Genomic DNA, 16,056 nt, shown 5'->3' on the forward strand with positions numbered 1-16,056 from the left:
CGAGCTTCCACGCTAGAATGCTAATCACGGCAGATTAGCTCCGAAGACTGTGTGCGTGAATACACCAGAATGGAGGCGCCGTAAGAAGTGAACGGTAACTGCTGTGGGAACGGAATAGGTTACTTTTAGCTGCATTTTACCAACGCCCATCCCATCGTTGTGACTTCGAACATCGGCATTTACGTACCCGATAGGGTGGATCGGAATGTTTCGGTGCACCAGGGAAGAGAAGTAACGGTGACCGGTGTTCTCGTTCACTTTGCCCTGTCCAACTCACTGTCAGTGCCGGTGTGCGTCGTGTTGCGACAGGAAGCTATTTTCGTGTGTTATCACTTCTGCCCGGCCGGCTTTAAACTGCATAATTCAACTAAATAATTTATTATTGACAGCTGTCAGTTGGCCGCCCTTTGCACCACCTAGCGTACGGTGTGCGCCGCGGCAGAGATACAGCAGCAGAACGCGTGATGGAAAAGCCGAGAATCGTATAAACACATCGAGACAGCGCCGGTGGCGTCTCCGGGTAATCACAACGTGTGCATGTGTATGTAGCTTGTTGGCGCTTATCACCAACGTTACCAAAAAAAATAAAAACAACGCGCCCAAGCAAATGCAATAGAACAAATTGTTCAACAAAAAAAATTCACGTTGTCGGCGTCTGTCTCTTGTTGAGAAGCAAAACGGTTATCTGACAGTGGAGCTGATTTTTTCGAACGTCCTCTTTTCCTATCCAGCGCACTTCGCTGCGATGGTGTAAGTGTGTGTGGTGGCTGTATTACGCGAAAAGAAAAATGGCCATGCCGCGATAGGGTACCGTGATTCGGGCGGCATTCTTACTGCCAGCGCACCAGAGTTCAGTCCACTACCTACGACGTCCAGCTTTGGACGTGCGAGTCTCTACTAATTAAAGACGCAGTTTCAGCGAGATATCCAGTGTTAGGAAGCGAAATATTTAAATACCTTTTCGTGAACGTAGCTTTGGGAAAAGTGTCTTGAGTAACGCGTTTCTAGTACCTTGAGGAGTTTGTGAGGTGCGTGTGTTTGTGTTGTGGTAGAAATTAGCTCTAAAGTAATGCCACGAGAATTTGGTAAGGTACAACCCCAGAACTCTTCACGTCACATCATCAGCAATCAAAGTAGCAGCCGAAGTAGCAGTAGCAGCAGTATCGATAGCAGTAACGCAGAGAAAATGCGCAAACCACTCCTCAACGAAAAATGGACATCCATTCTGTACACCTTGGTCGGTAAGTGTTTAAATTTTCTGTTGCTCTAGAACTTGAGAAGAGTATTGAAATTTTCCAATTTTTTTCTCTATCACTATGCCAATCTGTCCTAGAGGCATGAAAGAAAAGAAAACAGATCTGAAGAAAGTTGAAAAGAAAAAAAAGTTTTTGTTACTCGTTGTTACCTGCTGGCAGTATTGTTTCACTTTTAACTTGATACAAGCTTCCCGTTATTCGGATGGACAGCACATCTTTTTTGTAGCAATAGCAGTAACATGTATCGCAGTTTTGGAGCTTTATTTTCGAATTTTCTTGCTTTTCTCGTTTTTTTGTTGCTTTTGTTGATTGTTAGTTTGATAAATCTTCATTTTGGAATACAGAGGAGACTGCATTCCTTTTTTCACTAAAAAAGAATGATTTAGAGCATTGAATTCTACAGCAAACTGACCGTGACATCTCTTACATGATGACGTTGAAGAATTCTACTATTGCCTCAGCGAGACATGGACATGTTTCATATTAAGTAGTATCAATCGTAGTGTTATAGGTCAAGATTCCGTTATTTCCGGGAACCATATAGTCCCAGTACTGATAAAGTACATCCTGGTCGATGGTCAAGGTGTCTATATCAAAAGTACATTAGGTTATCAGTGTATTGAGTACCTTGTTTTGTTTCTATAAATATAATTTAATTCAGTGGATAGAAAATGGTGGATATTAGTATACAACTAAATTGCATACTTCACGGCGCTAGATTAATAACAGTAAGAATTATTTCACAGCCGCCCTTACATACGTTACGGCTGGCACAATGGTTGGCTGGAGTAGTGGAACGTTTCGCCGCTCTGTCTCATCTACGTCCGAGCCCGTGCCACTACCATTGCTGGACAACTGGAGCATTTCGTTAGCCGCCACACCAGCCATCGTTATCACTGTGACGGCCTGTGTCGTCCATCGCTGTTACCAGTGGATCGGTACGAAAGCCTTCTTGTTCACCTCATCCCTGTTGGCGATCTGTTCGAGTGCACTGGAAGCGTATGGTCTTACCTACTGGAGTGCCAGTGCTGCCCGCATCCTAGCCGGCATATCTGCCGGTATCGCGTTCACACTCGTACCATCGTACGTGGATGAGTTCGGTGCGGCGAATCGCCTTAGTACGCAAAATCGGCCCCCTTTGGATGAGATATTAGCGGCCGCCTTTCCGTTGGGTGTTTTGCTACGTTTCGGTGCTGGTAAGTGTCTGCCTGTTGCTGTTTTCTTTCTTTCTTTCTCTGTCTCTTATTCACACTCGCTTTCTCTTTATCTCGCCTTTCAGACTTACTCCCGCAGCCAGTCGATCCGATGTGGATCGCAATTCGTTGGGGTGCGTTGCCTAGTCTCGCCTTTGTGGGATTTCTATTCCTACCCGAATCGGCTCGTTACCTCTGTGTGACTGGACGTGTGTCGCAGGCAGCTTGCATCTTGCAGTGCACACATGAGACAAACACACAGCCCGGTCTGCAGGAGTATCTCGCACGCTGGCAACAACCTGGACCGAGACTGCTCGAAGCGGTACAGCGTCAGGCTAATCTTACCCTGCTCGTTCCACTGCTCTCACTGTTTGCATTCCAAGCGTTCGTCGGTGCAGTGCCCATGCTGTTCTATCTGGCCGATCTGCTTGAACTAGCTGGCCAGCAGCAATCACCCGAACAAGTCGCCGCCATGCTGGTGGCCATCTTTACCGTAACGGTAGCGCTTTGTCGTTACCTAAACCGCAGCCAGCTACACCAACGGCCAGTACTGGTGCTGAGCGCGTTACTAATCGCAATGGCTACTCTCGCCCTCGGTTGGCACTGTCACGAGCGTCGCACACGTACCCTCGATCTAACAGAGACACGCACCGAGTGGCCATTCTACTGCTTTGCACTTATGTACGCTGCGTACGCGTTTGGGTTCCATCGCTTACCCGGTACGTTGCTAACAACTGAGGTAGCTGATGAGAATCTGTTCGCGTTACGCACTCTCGCAACCGCCATCTGCTGGGGTTCGGTGTATCTCACCGTACGGCTTCTTCCCGTCCTGTTAAGCACAATCGGACTCGGTTGGGTTCTGTGGAACATTGCGCTGGTAGCACTGTCGGCCGCCGGTCTGATACTACTCTGCCTACCCGGTCAGGATGATTACGCACATAAAGCGCTGCCCGGTGGTGGCACAAATTCAATGACTTCTTCAGTGTGCTCATCCGGCTCTAGCTCACCCACCGCATCCACTTGTTGGCCCTGCTCCAACACCAATACCTCATCCAGTAGCGCTACCACAATCGCGCCCGAAATGTTTAACCACAGAGAAACCCAGGTAGCTACAGGACCAGAACTGGTTTGAGGAATTATCCAACCAAAAACATCCTCAACTTGGAAGAAAAAACAAAAGGGAAGAAAAGACTGATTATAATTTCATCTTGTTTTTGGGTTTGTTTCACAAACTCACAGCAACGCGTCAACGGAATCATCGTGATTGGAAGGACCGCCCAATGCGAATGGGTTCGACTTACCCTTTTTATAGCCATTTTTTGCTATTGTTCATTCTGATAGGCTTTGTGTGTGATCACCAATTCCTTTTTTCATTCCCTCCCCATGACAAAACTACTCGAAAATTACACCAACACACAAATTGCAGTTTACGACATAGAGGAAGAATACAGATAAGTCGCTTTCTTTCTCGTTTGTAACGAATTGATGGGTACGCAACAAAAAAAGACCAGAGATTCCACGAAATGAAACAAGCAAAGTACAGATAAGAGAGCTTAGATTGGGCTAGATCTTAGAAGTGTTGTTGGATGGGCAGAGGAAGTGTTTCGACATACGCTAATCAGAAACCCAAAAGTACTCAATGCTACGTGTTGTGTTAGTAAGTAAGCAGTAAACATAAAACCAGCAAAATGGTTTTGTTTTTTTTTAATATAATAAAATAGATAAGAAGCACCGTCGATTGAACGATAGAGTTTAAAAAAAACAGAATTTGTAATAAAACACACCCAGGAGGTTTAGTATATGTTTGAACAAATTGAATCTATTTGTCTGTGGTTTATTGGAATGTTGATCATTGTTTTCTTTTTCTCGTTCGTTCTGTCCGTTCCTCTCTTTTTCTGGTTACACTTTAAGTTCTTTTTTTTGTTTGTTTGTTTTTTTTTCGTTTACATATGACTGTGTACGCATATATATACCCTTTACTTCTTTTTTTAAGTTTCCTTTTCTGTTTTTCCGTTTTGTTTTTCAGTTACAATTTATATATTCCTTCTATCTTTTACACCCATTCCGTTCCATTCCATGATTGTATGTTTTGAGTTGTGTTTGTTTTACTAAGCTTACTTAGTTTTGTTTCCGTCTGTTTTCATTTGCTTTCTTCCTTGTTTTCGAGAGTTTGTGCTCACACTTACATCTTGATGGGTATGGAAAATGGTTAAAGGGAGAAGTAAACGGATGGGATGAGGATCGTTGATTACACTCATCTCCACTCACGTACACGCGTGAACATAAATAGAAACAGCTTAAGGATAACGGATTGGCCGATAGAAAAACAAACAAATAAAACAACTGTGAAATGAGTAGGAATGATGAACGTTTAGATCTATTTTTGATAGCTATCTCATACATTGATTAGTATGTAGTGCACTCATCCCCGTAAGGTGCCGGAGCGAGACCTTGGAATTTTAAAACAAAATATTTATTACACATTGTGATTATGGTTTTATCGTCTCTAATGGTTTTCAATGATGCTGTTGTTCTTTATGATAATGTTTTTTTCTGTTTTATTTCTTTTTATCTTTTCTCTTCTCCAGTTCTCAGTTCCACTTTTACGTCATTTCAAAACATGAAGTATATTGTGTTTTTGTTTCTTATTTTGTTTTGTTTTTCTGTTGTCTTGTTTGCTGTATGTTTCATTTGTTGATTTATTTCTTCTCTCGTTTTTCTTTTTTGCTATTTATTATATTCACATTATGTTTTCAGTAAATTCTATTCTTTTAAGCAATTATTTTACATCTATCTCCATTCGCTCTACAGTATAATGCATACATTTTTTCAAAGCTCCATGATCAGTTTGCTTCGGGTGAGTGTATATGTTTGGTTGCTGTGTTTTTGCATTAGAATTTGTGCTACATTTACATTTGTTTAACAGGTGTTTTTCAACGCACGCTAGCTCGCTCTGTTCAGCACGGTGTGCGTTTTGCTGCGTTTAGGATCTTACGTTTAGCTTACGGTTTAGCGTGTATAAGGGTGTTTAACTGACGGGGGAGCAATTGTCCTTCCTAGCAACACTCTACACCTAGAAATATAACACAGACGTAACAGTGAAACAGATATCTTCATTGTCAGAATATCGAAGCGAGCTGAACCCACTTTAGTATCCCACACTTACGTCAGGAAGCATTTGCTCTCTCTCTCTCCCTCTCTCTCTCTCTCTTTCTCTGTCTCTCTGTCTCTCCCTCTCTCTCTCTCTTTCTCTCTCACCGAACCAACGAGTGTAACGATAATAAATGTTTGCCATAAATAAACTTTTTCGCGTATCGGTGCAGCAGCTTGTTTATGGCGCTTTATGCTATTTTAAGTTATATTTTATCTACCACTCAAATAATTTGTTTTTCCATTTTCTTTTCAATGTCGAGAAAAAAATATGGCTGCCCACGCTACCGCAACCGGCACCGGTAACGACATTCGAACGCTTCCTTTGCTGGCATCCCTGACGTTTGCTAATGATTTGCTTTTCTTTTTGCTTTAGTTTTGTTTTGTTTTTTTAAAACAGCCACTTCCTGGACTGCTCGTTAGGATGCATTTCATGCATGTACGACAAGAAGATCAACTAGACAACAAGAAACAACAATTAGTAGGCGCATATTGTACTCGTTTTGCTTTTTCTTTATGTGTATGGCGGTGTGTTTCTGTGTATATATCTTAATTTTGCTTCGTATAAAAGATTTTTTTTAATAAGAAGAACGTTAGTTAGTTTACCAGTGGTTTGCAATAGTTTAAATGTTTGTTTCGCCTTTTTGTTATCCTTTTTCACTTTCTCTCTTTTTCTCTCTCTCTCTCTCTCTACTTGTTGTGTTTTGCCTGTATATGTGAGTTTTTTGTTACACGTTCAAAAAACATACGCTTCCGCTTGGCGCGCACGTGGCGTGCACGTGAAGCGTTTCCAGCTTGGGTTGAAACCTTCGCTATGTTATGCGTATAGTCTATCTTGCAGGCGCTTAATCGCTGCCAACGATGGGCGCTAACTTGCACTAGTCCGCATTAAGCAAGCCGAATCCGGAAAACGCGAAAAGACGAGGGAAAACATACACACGCACCCTGCTACCCCCTCTAACTCACCTCTCTCTTCACGTCAACGCATGTACGCAGCAAATATTTTGCCATACTGTTTCGTTTTATAGCTTTAAGTTTCAAGTCTTTTCGGAGTTGGTTGAAACCGGAAGGAAAAGCGGAAAATCATCCCCCCCCCCAACTGTGTGCATCTGTATTGCGTGTTTAAAGTAGTTTGAATGCGTGTGTGTTTTTGTTTTTACTTTGTTGTTGTTATTGTATAATATATTGGAACGCAAAAGGGGGAACAGCTTTTCGATTTGCAAACACACAAGTCACTAGCCAAGTGGCAGCAACAGCTGCAGTCTCCGTTCGGATCTTCACTCGTGCTTGCTCCCTCTTATCCGTTATTCACGATAAACAATAAACTTTCCAGCAAAACGGTGCAAAGCAAAACGTTTCTTCACTCGTGGCTGTAAAATGTTTACATGTTTGTCTAACCCCTAAAGCACGAAAACGGGGTGGCATTGACAGAGAGAGTGAGGGAGGGAGGGGATGGGGGAAGATTGTGTGGGACAGGGTGACTTATTAAAATCACCCTTCCTGGTGCTGTTCCCGGTTCACTCCTCTCCACTCCCCCTCCCTCCATCTTCCCCTCGGCGTCCCCTCATCCCCCCCATCTCCCCCCGTAATGATTGCTTGCTGGCATCGGAGTGAATGATGTTTGAAAATTATTGTTTTCATAGTATTCTACTACCCTTCGCCTCTTTAGTTCTACCTTCCCAGTGTTCTGCAACCTAATGATGGGGTTGTTTTGCGTGATGTTCCCATCTACCCATTACCATGTTCTTAACCGTCTTCAGAACACACTATCACCCGCCCCAGTTCCTGGGGCCAGTTCACTTTTAATCGAGAGCACACACACACTTACAGTACCGGACAAAACAACTGCAACAAGTGCAAAATTAGAGCGGATGATCTCTAGTTAGCTCTATGCAAAGGAGCGAACTTCGAAAATTTGTTCATAAGTGCGAAAGCGGAATAGAAAGGAGAGAGAGAGAGGGAGAAGAAAAAGTGTTTGATATTTATTCAGTTTTCTTAAAAATAAAATCAATCAAAAATCCTTCTAACACCCTATTTTCCATTTGTTCGTTCAATTTCACCTTATAACTGATATATTCACCTTTTCTCTTACTATTGCATCAGTTGCACTGGTTATTTATTTGTCCGGTACTGTACGTACACACGAACTTAAATCGGTTCTCCCTGTTCTCGTGTCTCGTATTCTGCTTACCGTTAGCAACATCAATTCGCCTGTCCGGTTTTGTTGTCAGCCATGTTGTTCTGCTAATTAGCCGTAATGGTGTTGTGATTTCTGTCTTGATGTAAAGAGAATGACAGCAGAGGTAAGGGGAGAGGAGAACGGGGAGAGGCAGGGATGGAAAACGGAAGGAAAACTTCTTCCTTCCCGACCCAATGGTGCTCGCACCGACTAGTTTTGCTCTGAGAAGAACCACCAGCAGAACTAGAAGGACTAGCAAAGTAAAAAAAAATGCACACAAATTGTAAACCATTTTGTTGTGTAACATCGCACGTCCATTGTTAGGCGTTTTAACTCTTGGCTTTTTTTTTGGTTTTGTTTTGTTTGTCGCTTTGCATTTTACCCGTATTTATATAATAAACATTACATTTACATTATGCTACTTTTTATAGTTACATCAAGTGAAGTTATCAGACACACACATACCAGATTTAGTGTTATGTTGTTTTTCTTTTCCTCTTACCGTGTTTCGGTTTTCATTTCCCGGTTTTTAGAGTGATATGCTGTGTGACTTTATGGCGTTATGTACATGGTGGCCTTTTTGTTTCCTTCCCTTTCTCCTTCATGTATGTGTTGAGTGTGCGTGTGTGTGCTCTAGCTCTGGTCACAAAAGTGCCAGATGGAGCGCTCCCAAAACGATCAAATGTTTAGCCGCCGGAGACTGCGCGAAGAGTCCGGTTCGAGACGGTTCCTTAGCGGTGGTAGTGGTGCAAGCGGATGGCCCTGTAATGGTCCAATGCCACCACCGCTGCTGGCAGGGTTTTCCATCACGAGCGGATGACAGATATCATACACGTTCGGTGTGCGCACGATACAACCACCCCCAGCAATGGTGGACGTGCTCGGTCCAGCGGCTGTCATTGTATGGGAGGCGGCTGTACTACTGGTAACACTGCTAGTGATAACCGTTCCCACACTACTGATGCTACTCCTCCCTCCGTGCCCACTACCCTCCCCAGCATTACCACCGGTACCACCCATCGCCCCACCTCCTCCAGAGCCGCCGCCGCCGCCACCACTGCATCCTCCTCCGGCTCCGCTGCCCGTTCCGATGCCGGTGTTTGCTAGCAGCATCATGCCGCAACCGGGACTGGAGGTCGAACTGATGCTCGGTGCGTACGACGTTCGTCATCTGGAGTCGGACAGATCACCCCCGACCGGGTCGCTATCATCGCACAGTGACTGGGCGGCGGCACTCGGCGAGATGCTGGGCGTGCGGCCACCGTGCGCACGCATCTGAGACATGTCCGAGCCGCGACGGCTACCGACTGCGCCCGGGAACCGGCCGCCCGAACAGAAGCACCGGCAGATGATGCGCTTGAACGCGAACCGAAAGTCCTTGGAGAAAAGCGCATAGATCATCGGATTGATTGCGGAGTTACAGTACCCGATCCAGAAGACGATCGAAAACAGCAGCTCGTTGATGCAGTCGTCACAGAACGGCCGCACCAGGTACATAGTGAAGAACGGCAACCAGCACAACACGAACAGCCCGACAATGATTGCGAGCGTTTTGGCAGCCTTCGTTTCCATCCGGAACCGTTTCACCTGCGCCTTTATGTTGCGCTTCCCCATCCGCTTGCTGGCACGGGGTGACAGAAAGCTGCTGCCACGTTCGCGATGTTGCTGCTGCTGCTGCTCGGACACGGTCAGGTACTGGGTCGAGCCGCCAAGTACGCTGCTCATCTGCTGCTCCTTGGACGGCCGGCGGAAGATCTGGGACGCGTTAGACTCACGCCCGTTAGCCGACGAATAGTGGACGGCGTACAGTAACTTCGTGCCGCTAGCCGAAACTGCCGTGGAGCTGCCCGGTCCGCCCATTGCCGAAGTTGACGCGGTGCCTGCTTCGGCATGGCAGCTCTGGGCCACATTCTCTGTCGACGGGTACGAGACGGAGATCTTAATCTTCTCGTGATGGGCCGCCGGATGAGGACCGGTACCATGGGTGGCCAGCTTACCCCGGGTCGAGTAGCGGGACAGCCGCTCCGGGGACGCACTACCGATGCTGGTTGTGGTACTGTGCGTGCTGCCGTTGCTGTGCGGTGATTCATGTAACGGTGCGCTGGTTGAACCGCGGCCCCGATGTATCCGCAACGTGAGCCGATTGTCGTCGAAGCGATTGCCCATGCCTGAGTGAAAAAACAGTACGGTGCGGCCGTAATACAGCCACGAAGTACGGAGGACGGAAGGCGAAACGCGTAAGGAAGGAAGGAGAGAAAGGAGAACGGGAGAGGGATACAGAGAGAGAATGGAGTGATTGTGAACAGAGAAGAAAGAATGGGTGGAAAACAATCGGAATAAACGTTTAGTATGAGTGTTGTTTTTCAAAGAAACAGAAAGAACTAAGTGTTTTTTGCTTCAGATAAGTTTCGGTGAAGTCGAACATTTCTAACATTGCCTACCCTTCGGGCGCACCCACCGACTAGGATAACGCACATGGGCGAAAGGCGAAACAGAGATATACGTATTGCCTACGCTGCAGGCGCTCGACACGTGCTACACACGCTAGTTTGCGATGCATGCGCGACTTAGGCAAGCGAAGATACAACGTGACTGCAAAATAATAATGATAATGCTCTCGGTACTCGGATGCTGCTGATGTTTCTCTGAGCAACTTCACTCTCCCAGGCCCCCATCACCCACCCTTCCTTCGCCCCACGCGCACCTTATGATGAGGAAATGATTTTACACCCAGACCGAAGTGGATGTACACCAGCATTTTTGCGAGTTGGTGGCCGCATTGCAATCTGTTTTGTTGACACGTGTTTGCGGGAAAGAAATAGAAAAAAGCAGGAAATAAAAAAGAAGAGGCAGTGCTAGAATAAGCTTCCTGGTTCGTGCACACTACCGTGTCGGCCAGACATGCGGCCACACCAGTTACAGTTCGATGCTGTCAGTTAGTGTCGGCGCCTAAAATGTATGCACAACGAAGTGCATGACCGATTGGTTTTACAGGGTTGACAGCCTAATTTCAGCAGTGGGCAAGCTTCTTCAAAAACTAATAGGATATACTTCTACAGTCATTCTGATTGCTCCGCAACGACTTTATGTGTGCCCGCAACGCAATGCTTTACACAAAGCTTTACACGATACACAAAGCCGCAAAATATTCTTCTTTGTTGTATTTCATCTTCAAAATACAACCTGGCGAAAAAATGTTTTTGGAAATTACATCTCATATGAAACTAAATCGCTTTCTTCCCCGACGCGTAGGAAACATGATAGGAACAACGTCCGTTTCCCAGTTTGAAGGGCGAAGTTTTGTACATTAAATCTTCGTGGTTATATCTGCCTTAGCATATCCGCCACTACTTATGGGACAGGTGCTTCGGTCGTCCGAAATCGTAAAATTCAATAATCTCAAAAATGGGAGCTTTAAAATATGAAACGACCGAAGTCAGAAAGATGCTCTACTGCCGTAGAATTGCCATACTGCGGCGTACCCATAAATGCGTAAGAATGTTTCACTTTATCCCAAATGACTGGAACGCAGCTGAAGATTCGTTGCAGAATTGAAACTCACAAAAAGAAACAAACGAAACCAACCAGAGGAAAACAAAATCCGGTCGTTCGACCACATCATCCGACCGCTCGACAGTTTTGCTGCGTAGCATTTAATTTCCATTTTCCATCCGGTGCAAAAAATATCCCATTAAATGCAGCACTAATCGTTACGTGCTCTGAATCGGTCTTGGCCGGCCATGCTCGCACACCCGACGAACGTTGTGATTGACAAGCGGGTGACAGTACTGTTTTCGCGCCAAACCGAAAACAAACAAACAATGACAGGAATGTCAATTAGCACCGGTTGTGTAACGGTACGCACCGGGACAGTGTGGACACAGCAGTGAACTTTTACCCCATTTCGTATAAGAATGTTACCGCTTCTGTTTGCTGATTTTCTGTTTGTTTGTTTGTTTTTGTTTTCTGTTTTTGTAGTTTGTTGATGCTACCGCCCTCTGTGTCGAATGTCTAAGCTGTCACCGCATTATCGCACGTACACCACGTCTGATGGCTTTTCCTGCTGTTCAGGGCTTGTTTGATTGTCTGCGAAAGCGATTAAGTGTGCCACGGGAACTGTATCGTTTTTATTTCACCGACACCGTAATACCCGTGCGCCACTCGCGTTCACTAGTCTGTTTGTCTGTTTGTTGTAAACAACTACACCATTCTATTATTCTTTTCTTTTCTTCTGTTTTTTCACTCTGATTTCCGAGACATCCTTCGCCTTTATATGACGCGTCTAGGTGCTTGACTGGTAAGCGTTCACGCTAGGAGGCGCCAGCGCCGAGAAATATAGTTGTTTAGTTTTGTTTTTTTTTCGCTTTCTTTTCTTTCTTCATTTTTTTCCATTCCATCGCACGGTTGTTAAGTTTACTCATTTCGCTTGTAGATTATGCTAGCCGCATGTGCTACGCTATGGAACGATTATTTCTGTGGGAAACTGTCGGAATTTGGTTTTTGCTTGTTTTGTTTGTCTATTTATCCCGCTTCTCCTATCACTCTTCCCTTGTTTTCCCACTCGCTTCCAATTTTGTTCTATTTGTTCTTATTTTTCCCCCCGTTTTCTATTTTGCTCTTTTAGTAGATCGTGCACTAGCCAAACCACACAGACAGATTGGCACGTGTACGACAAAAGAAAAGGAGAAGGAACGTGGACAAAAAGTTTCCTTCCTTCTTCATCTTGTACCAAAAACCAGGCGACAGGCGAAGCCAACGTGCTTTGCGTTACGGCATGTCTATCACGCGGTCTTTCACTGGTCCGGTTCAATCTCAACCGATGGCGTCAACCGGCTTGCCTGGAAGCCGGAAGACACAGGAAGAATTCGATATCGTGTTTGTTTTTTTTGTTTTGCACTCGGATTTGCTGCCTCGAAGGCATAAGTAATGAGGAGTTTGTGGTTTTGATTTGTTCGGCTTGTGCAGCATAGCAATGGAGACGCATGGTAATCCATACCATTTGGCCATCACTATTTGACGGGCGCTATTTTTTATGTGTACTGTGATCCGTAAGGCCCTGCTGGATGCCCTCTTATCGCCATCGACGGTACGAAAACTCGACGGAACGTGTTTTTACGATCTGTTGTCAGCAAAAGTAGCACTAACACTAAGCTGACAGCTACTCCAATTAGACCAAAAACGGTGGCTAGCGGGAAGCTTTCTTGTGTTTGTTTGTTGCATTTTCAGCTTTCGCGATAAATGCAAATCTTTAATAGTTGTAGCTGTTTTGAAAGCTACAAGTCAAATAAATGTCCGTTTTAGAAGAAGAGCAAACGAAAACAGCGAGCATTATGCTCGTTCAACATTTATGGCTAGTCTAAACAGCGTCGGTGGACATGCATTGTCCCTGCAAACACCAATAAAACAACAACGCGTAACAATTCGTTTCTCGTTGTTACTTTCTTGAATGTAACCACTTTGAGCAAATAACATCAGCACAAGGCGCTCGGAAACCTTGGACGAATGTGAAAGTACACAGCATTTCCTGATTTTTAGTTTAATCTTTTTGTATTATTGATGACACAGTTGCTCCTTTGCACCACCAAAAGCTAACAGTTTCATACAGGTGTCACAAAATACATCTGCACAAATTTTCAAACAAATAGTATAGAAATAAGAAGCGAACACTGATTACCTGATGAAGTTCAAAATAGTAAATAACTGTCAAACGAATGTTCGCTAAGAAGAGACTTAACGAAAGCGGCAAACCGACTAGCAAAACAAAGGTAAACAAAAAAATGAACCAATAAAAAACCACCGGAAAATGAAAGCTGGCAGCGCAGAACAAGCAGAACGAATACCTAGGCCAGGCCTTTGGTACATTCTGCCGTTGTTTGGATTCATTGATCGGCGCAAAATGGCAATGGAGGTTGTTTCTTTTATTATTAATATTATTATTACTCTGCTTACTGACTACGGACTTACGCTTATTAGTACGCTACGGTTATTACTAGTATCCATTATCATTGCTATTGTTATTATTACTTCTTTGTCAGGATTGTTGCTGCTGCTTCTGCCTTCCGCTTTATCCCATTTTCGTTCTCCCATTCTTTTGTTCCCAACCGTGGGATTCCATTTTCTCACGTTAACAGGCGATCTGTTGTCCCAACACGGTATACACTGTGAGCGTTTCGCTTAACGCTCACACACATACAAGCAAGAAGAATACTGTTTTTACCGTCCAGCCACTACTAAATACACGTCTGCTTAACATCTACTCACAACGATCGGAGCGGATGCTCCGTTATACGTCCGATCGGAGCGGATGCTCTGTTATACGTCCGATCGGAGCGTTTGCTCACGATGGAGCGCGGGTTCCGTTTGCTGCTGCGCTTACCATGCTAATACCCTGTGTTGATGTAGTGGATTTGCTTTGCTGATTGACATTTTGCACTCACTAATGTAGTAGTACTACCAGGTGACATACTCTGTGATTTTCGTGTACCGTGTGACGAGGTGTGTGGATACATGAGCCTGTTTTAATGTGAATGTGTGTATCTGTTTGTGTGTGTAACTGGTTGTCTGCTGGCCGATAAGTTTGCTGAGGTCTGGAAAAAAAAACTTCTAGAAGATCCGGACCATTTTGTCCCGCTTACAGGAACGTTATGGAGGAAGCATCGTCGCGTCGGTCCTCGCGGGCCGATTCGTATGGACTGGTGCGCATTGCCACCGTCGGCGAGATGTCATGCAGCAGTATAATACTTTGTTCCGCACCATCACCGTGCTGTGACGGTTGCCGATCAGACGTTGAGCAGTGCTCAACAATGGCTACCTGTGACCGTGTGGCGTCAGGCGCTTTGCATGAACCCTGCCGATTCACTTCATCGACCATCTCCTTGTTCTCTTCCTCTCTGTCGTCATCTTCATCATCGTCGAAGCTACTTTCTGTCGTTTGATCACCGCGTATCGGCCGTAGTCGTGTATCGTCCGCACTGTCAGCACCCTCCAGACCTACCATGGTCGGGGTCGGTGAAACACTTGCACTATTTGCTGCTGATGTCTGTACCTGTAGCAACTGCTGCTGACCGTCGACACCAATTGCGGAACCGGGCACTGGGGCAACCGATACAGCCGTGGTTCCCGGCGGATGGCTGGCGCGTCATCTGAACACACCGCCGGTCACCCCACTCTCCGCGATCTCGGTGCGAGGCGTCGAAGCGATCGGTGTGAACGTTGACGGGCTGTACGAATGGTTCGTGGTGTTGTTGTGTGCGGAGTTCTTCTTCAGCAGCAGGTTCAGCTTGAGCCGCTTCGAGCACAGACACCGCAGTATAATTCGCTTGAACGCTTGCCGGAAGTCCTTCGAGAAGAGCGCGTAGATGAACGGATTGACGGCGGAGTTGCAGTACCCGAGCCAGAACAGCACCGAAAACAGCAGACTGTTGATGCACTCGGCGCAGAATGCTCGCGTCAGGTACATGGTGAAGAACGGTAACCAGCAGAAGATGAATCCACCGACGATGATGCCAAGCGTTTTGGCAGCCTTCGTCTCCATGCGGAAGCGTTTCACCTGCACCTTTAGGTGCTTCTTGCCCAGCTTTTTGGACGAGTTGGGCGAAAGGTCCCGGGACACCCCGACTGGTGCCTCTTTGAATACGCTTTTCCGCCGACTGCTGGCTTGATGGTGCCGGCCGCCTGCAGACTGCTGTGAGGACTGTGAGGAGGGAGTCCCCGCCGCTGCACCCGGTATCGTCGGCTGCCCATGGTAGTTGTGGTGATGGTGATGATGATGATGGTGATGATGGTGATTGTGCAGAGATATCTGCAGCCCGGGTGCGGACGCATTGGTGGTCGAAGTGGGCCGGGGACAGGGCAACACGACGACGCTCCCGCTCGAGGCACGTGAGATCGAAATTTGAGGATTCGGTGAGGTACCGCTACTGCCACCGTCCGTACTGGTACCACCGTTCTGTGCATCTGTCTGTGACGGTGGTGGATGAGACGTCGGCTGATGATGCTGTTGCTGCGTCGTGTGTGGTGGCGGAGTTGGCGGTGGCCCCCGGCCCGAACCTTCCAGCGACATACGGACCGCATTCTGTGCGCGTATCGTCGACTCCATCAGCGAGGCAACACCTTTGCCACGGTGCATCCGCAGCGTCAGACTATCATCGAGATTGTTCTTGCCACCTACAATAACAGCATAAGGAAGGAATTGTAAGGATTTCAGGGAACGGGGTTTAGGAAAAGTTCGCAGGAAGCAAGGAACATGGTGAGGTATGATTGGAAGTGAGTGGTGTTG

The 16,056-nt window shown here is 46.1% G+C and overlaps 3 protein-coding genes across 13 annotated transcripts in view; 1 reads left to right on the forward strand and 2 right to left on the reverse strand.

Moving 5' to 3' along the window:
* Positions 1-468: 468 nt before the first annotated feature.
* LOC125765719 (putative metabolite transport protein YwtG) lies at positions 469-4,267 on the forward strand. The gene is made up of 3 exons (XM_049431156.1): positions 469-1,241; positions 2,003-2,452; positions 2,536-4,267. The coding sequence occupies exons 1-3, from the start codon at positions 1,070-1,072 to the stop codon at positions 3,579-3,581; spliced, it is 1,668 nt and encodes a 555-aa protein (XP_049287113.1). The 5' UTR covers positions 469-1,069; the 3' UTR covers positions 3,582-4,267.
* Positions 4,268-8,915: 4,648 nt separating this feature from the next.
* LOC125765843 (octopamine receptor Oamb-like) lies at positions 8,916-11,914 on the reverse strand. Its single transcript, XM_049431337.1, has one exon. The coding sequence runs from the start codon at positions 9,942-9,944 to the stop codon at positions 8,946-8,948; it is 999 nt and encodes a 332-aa protein (XP_049287294.1). The 5' UTR covers positions 9,945-11,914; the 3' UTR covers positions 8,916-8,945.
* Positions 11,915-13,675: 1,761 nt separating this feature from the next.
* The window catches only part of LOC125765677 (octopamine receptor Oamb-like), an 86,411-nt gene continuing 84,030 nt past the window's right edge, over positions 13,676-16,056 (reverse strand). For all 11 annotated transcript variants that reach the window (XM_049431111.1, XM_049431137.1, XM_049431145.1 and 8 more), the window contains one exon: positions 13,676-15,944. In XM_049431111.1, coding sequence (XP_049287068.1) covers positions 14,917-15,944 — 1,028 coding nt within the window. In that variant the 3' untranslated portion in view covers positions 13,676-14,916. The remainder of the gene's footprint in view (positions 15,945-16,056) is intronic.

The sequence above is a fragment of the Anopheles funestus genome, chromosome X (assembly GCF_943734845.2).
Source record: "Anopheles funestus chromosome X, idAnoFuneDA-416_04, whole genome shotgun sequence".
NCBI classification, from domain to species: domain Eukaryota; kingdom Metazoa; phylum Arthropoda; class Insecta; order Diptera; family Culicidae; genus Anopheles; species Anopheles funestus.

Bases quoted from the DNA above. Each gene is read 5' to 3' on its own strand.
- LOC125765719 (XM_049431156.1), top strand. From the start codon at position 1,070: ATGCCACGAGAATTTGGTAAGGTACAACCCCAGAACTCTTCACGTCAC. The intron at 1,242-2,002 runs GTAAGTGTTTAA...ATTATTTCACAG, and splicing joins CATTCTGTACACCTTGGTCG to CCGCCCTTACATACGTTACG. The intron at 2,453-2,535 runs GTAAGTGTCTGC...CTCGCCTTTCAG, and splicing joins TTTGCTACGTTTCGGTGCTG to ACTTACTCCCGCAGCCAGTC.
- LOC125765843 (XM_049431337.1), bottom strand. From the start codon at position 9,944: ATGGGCAATCGCTTCGACGACAATCGGCTCACGTTGCGGATACATCGG.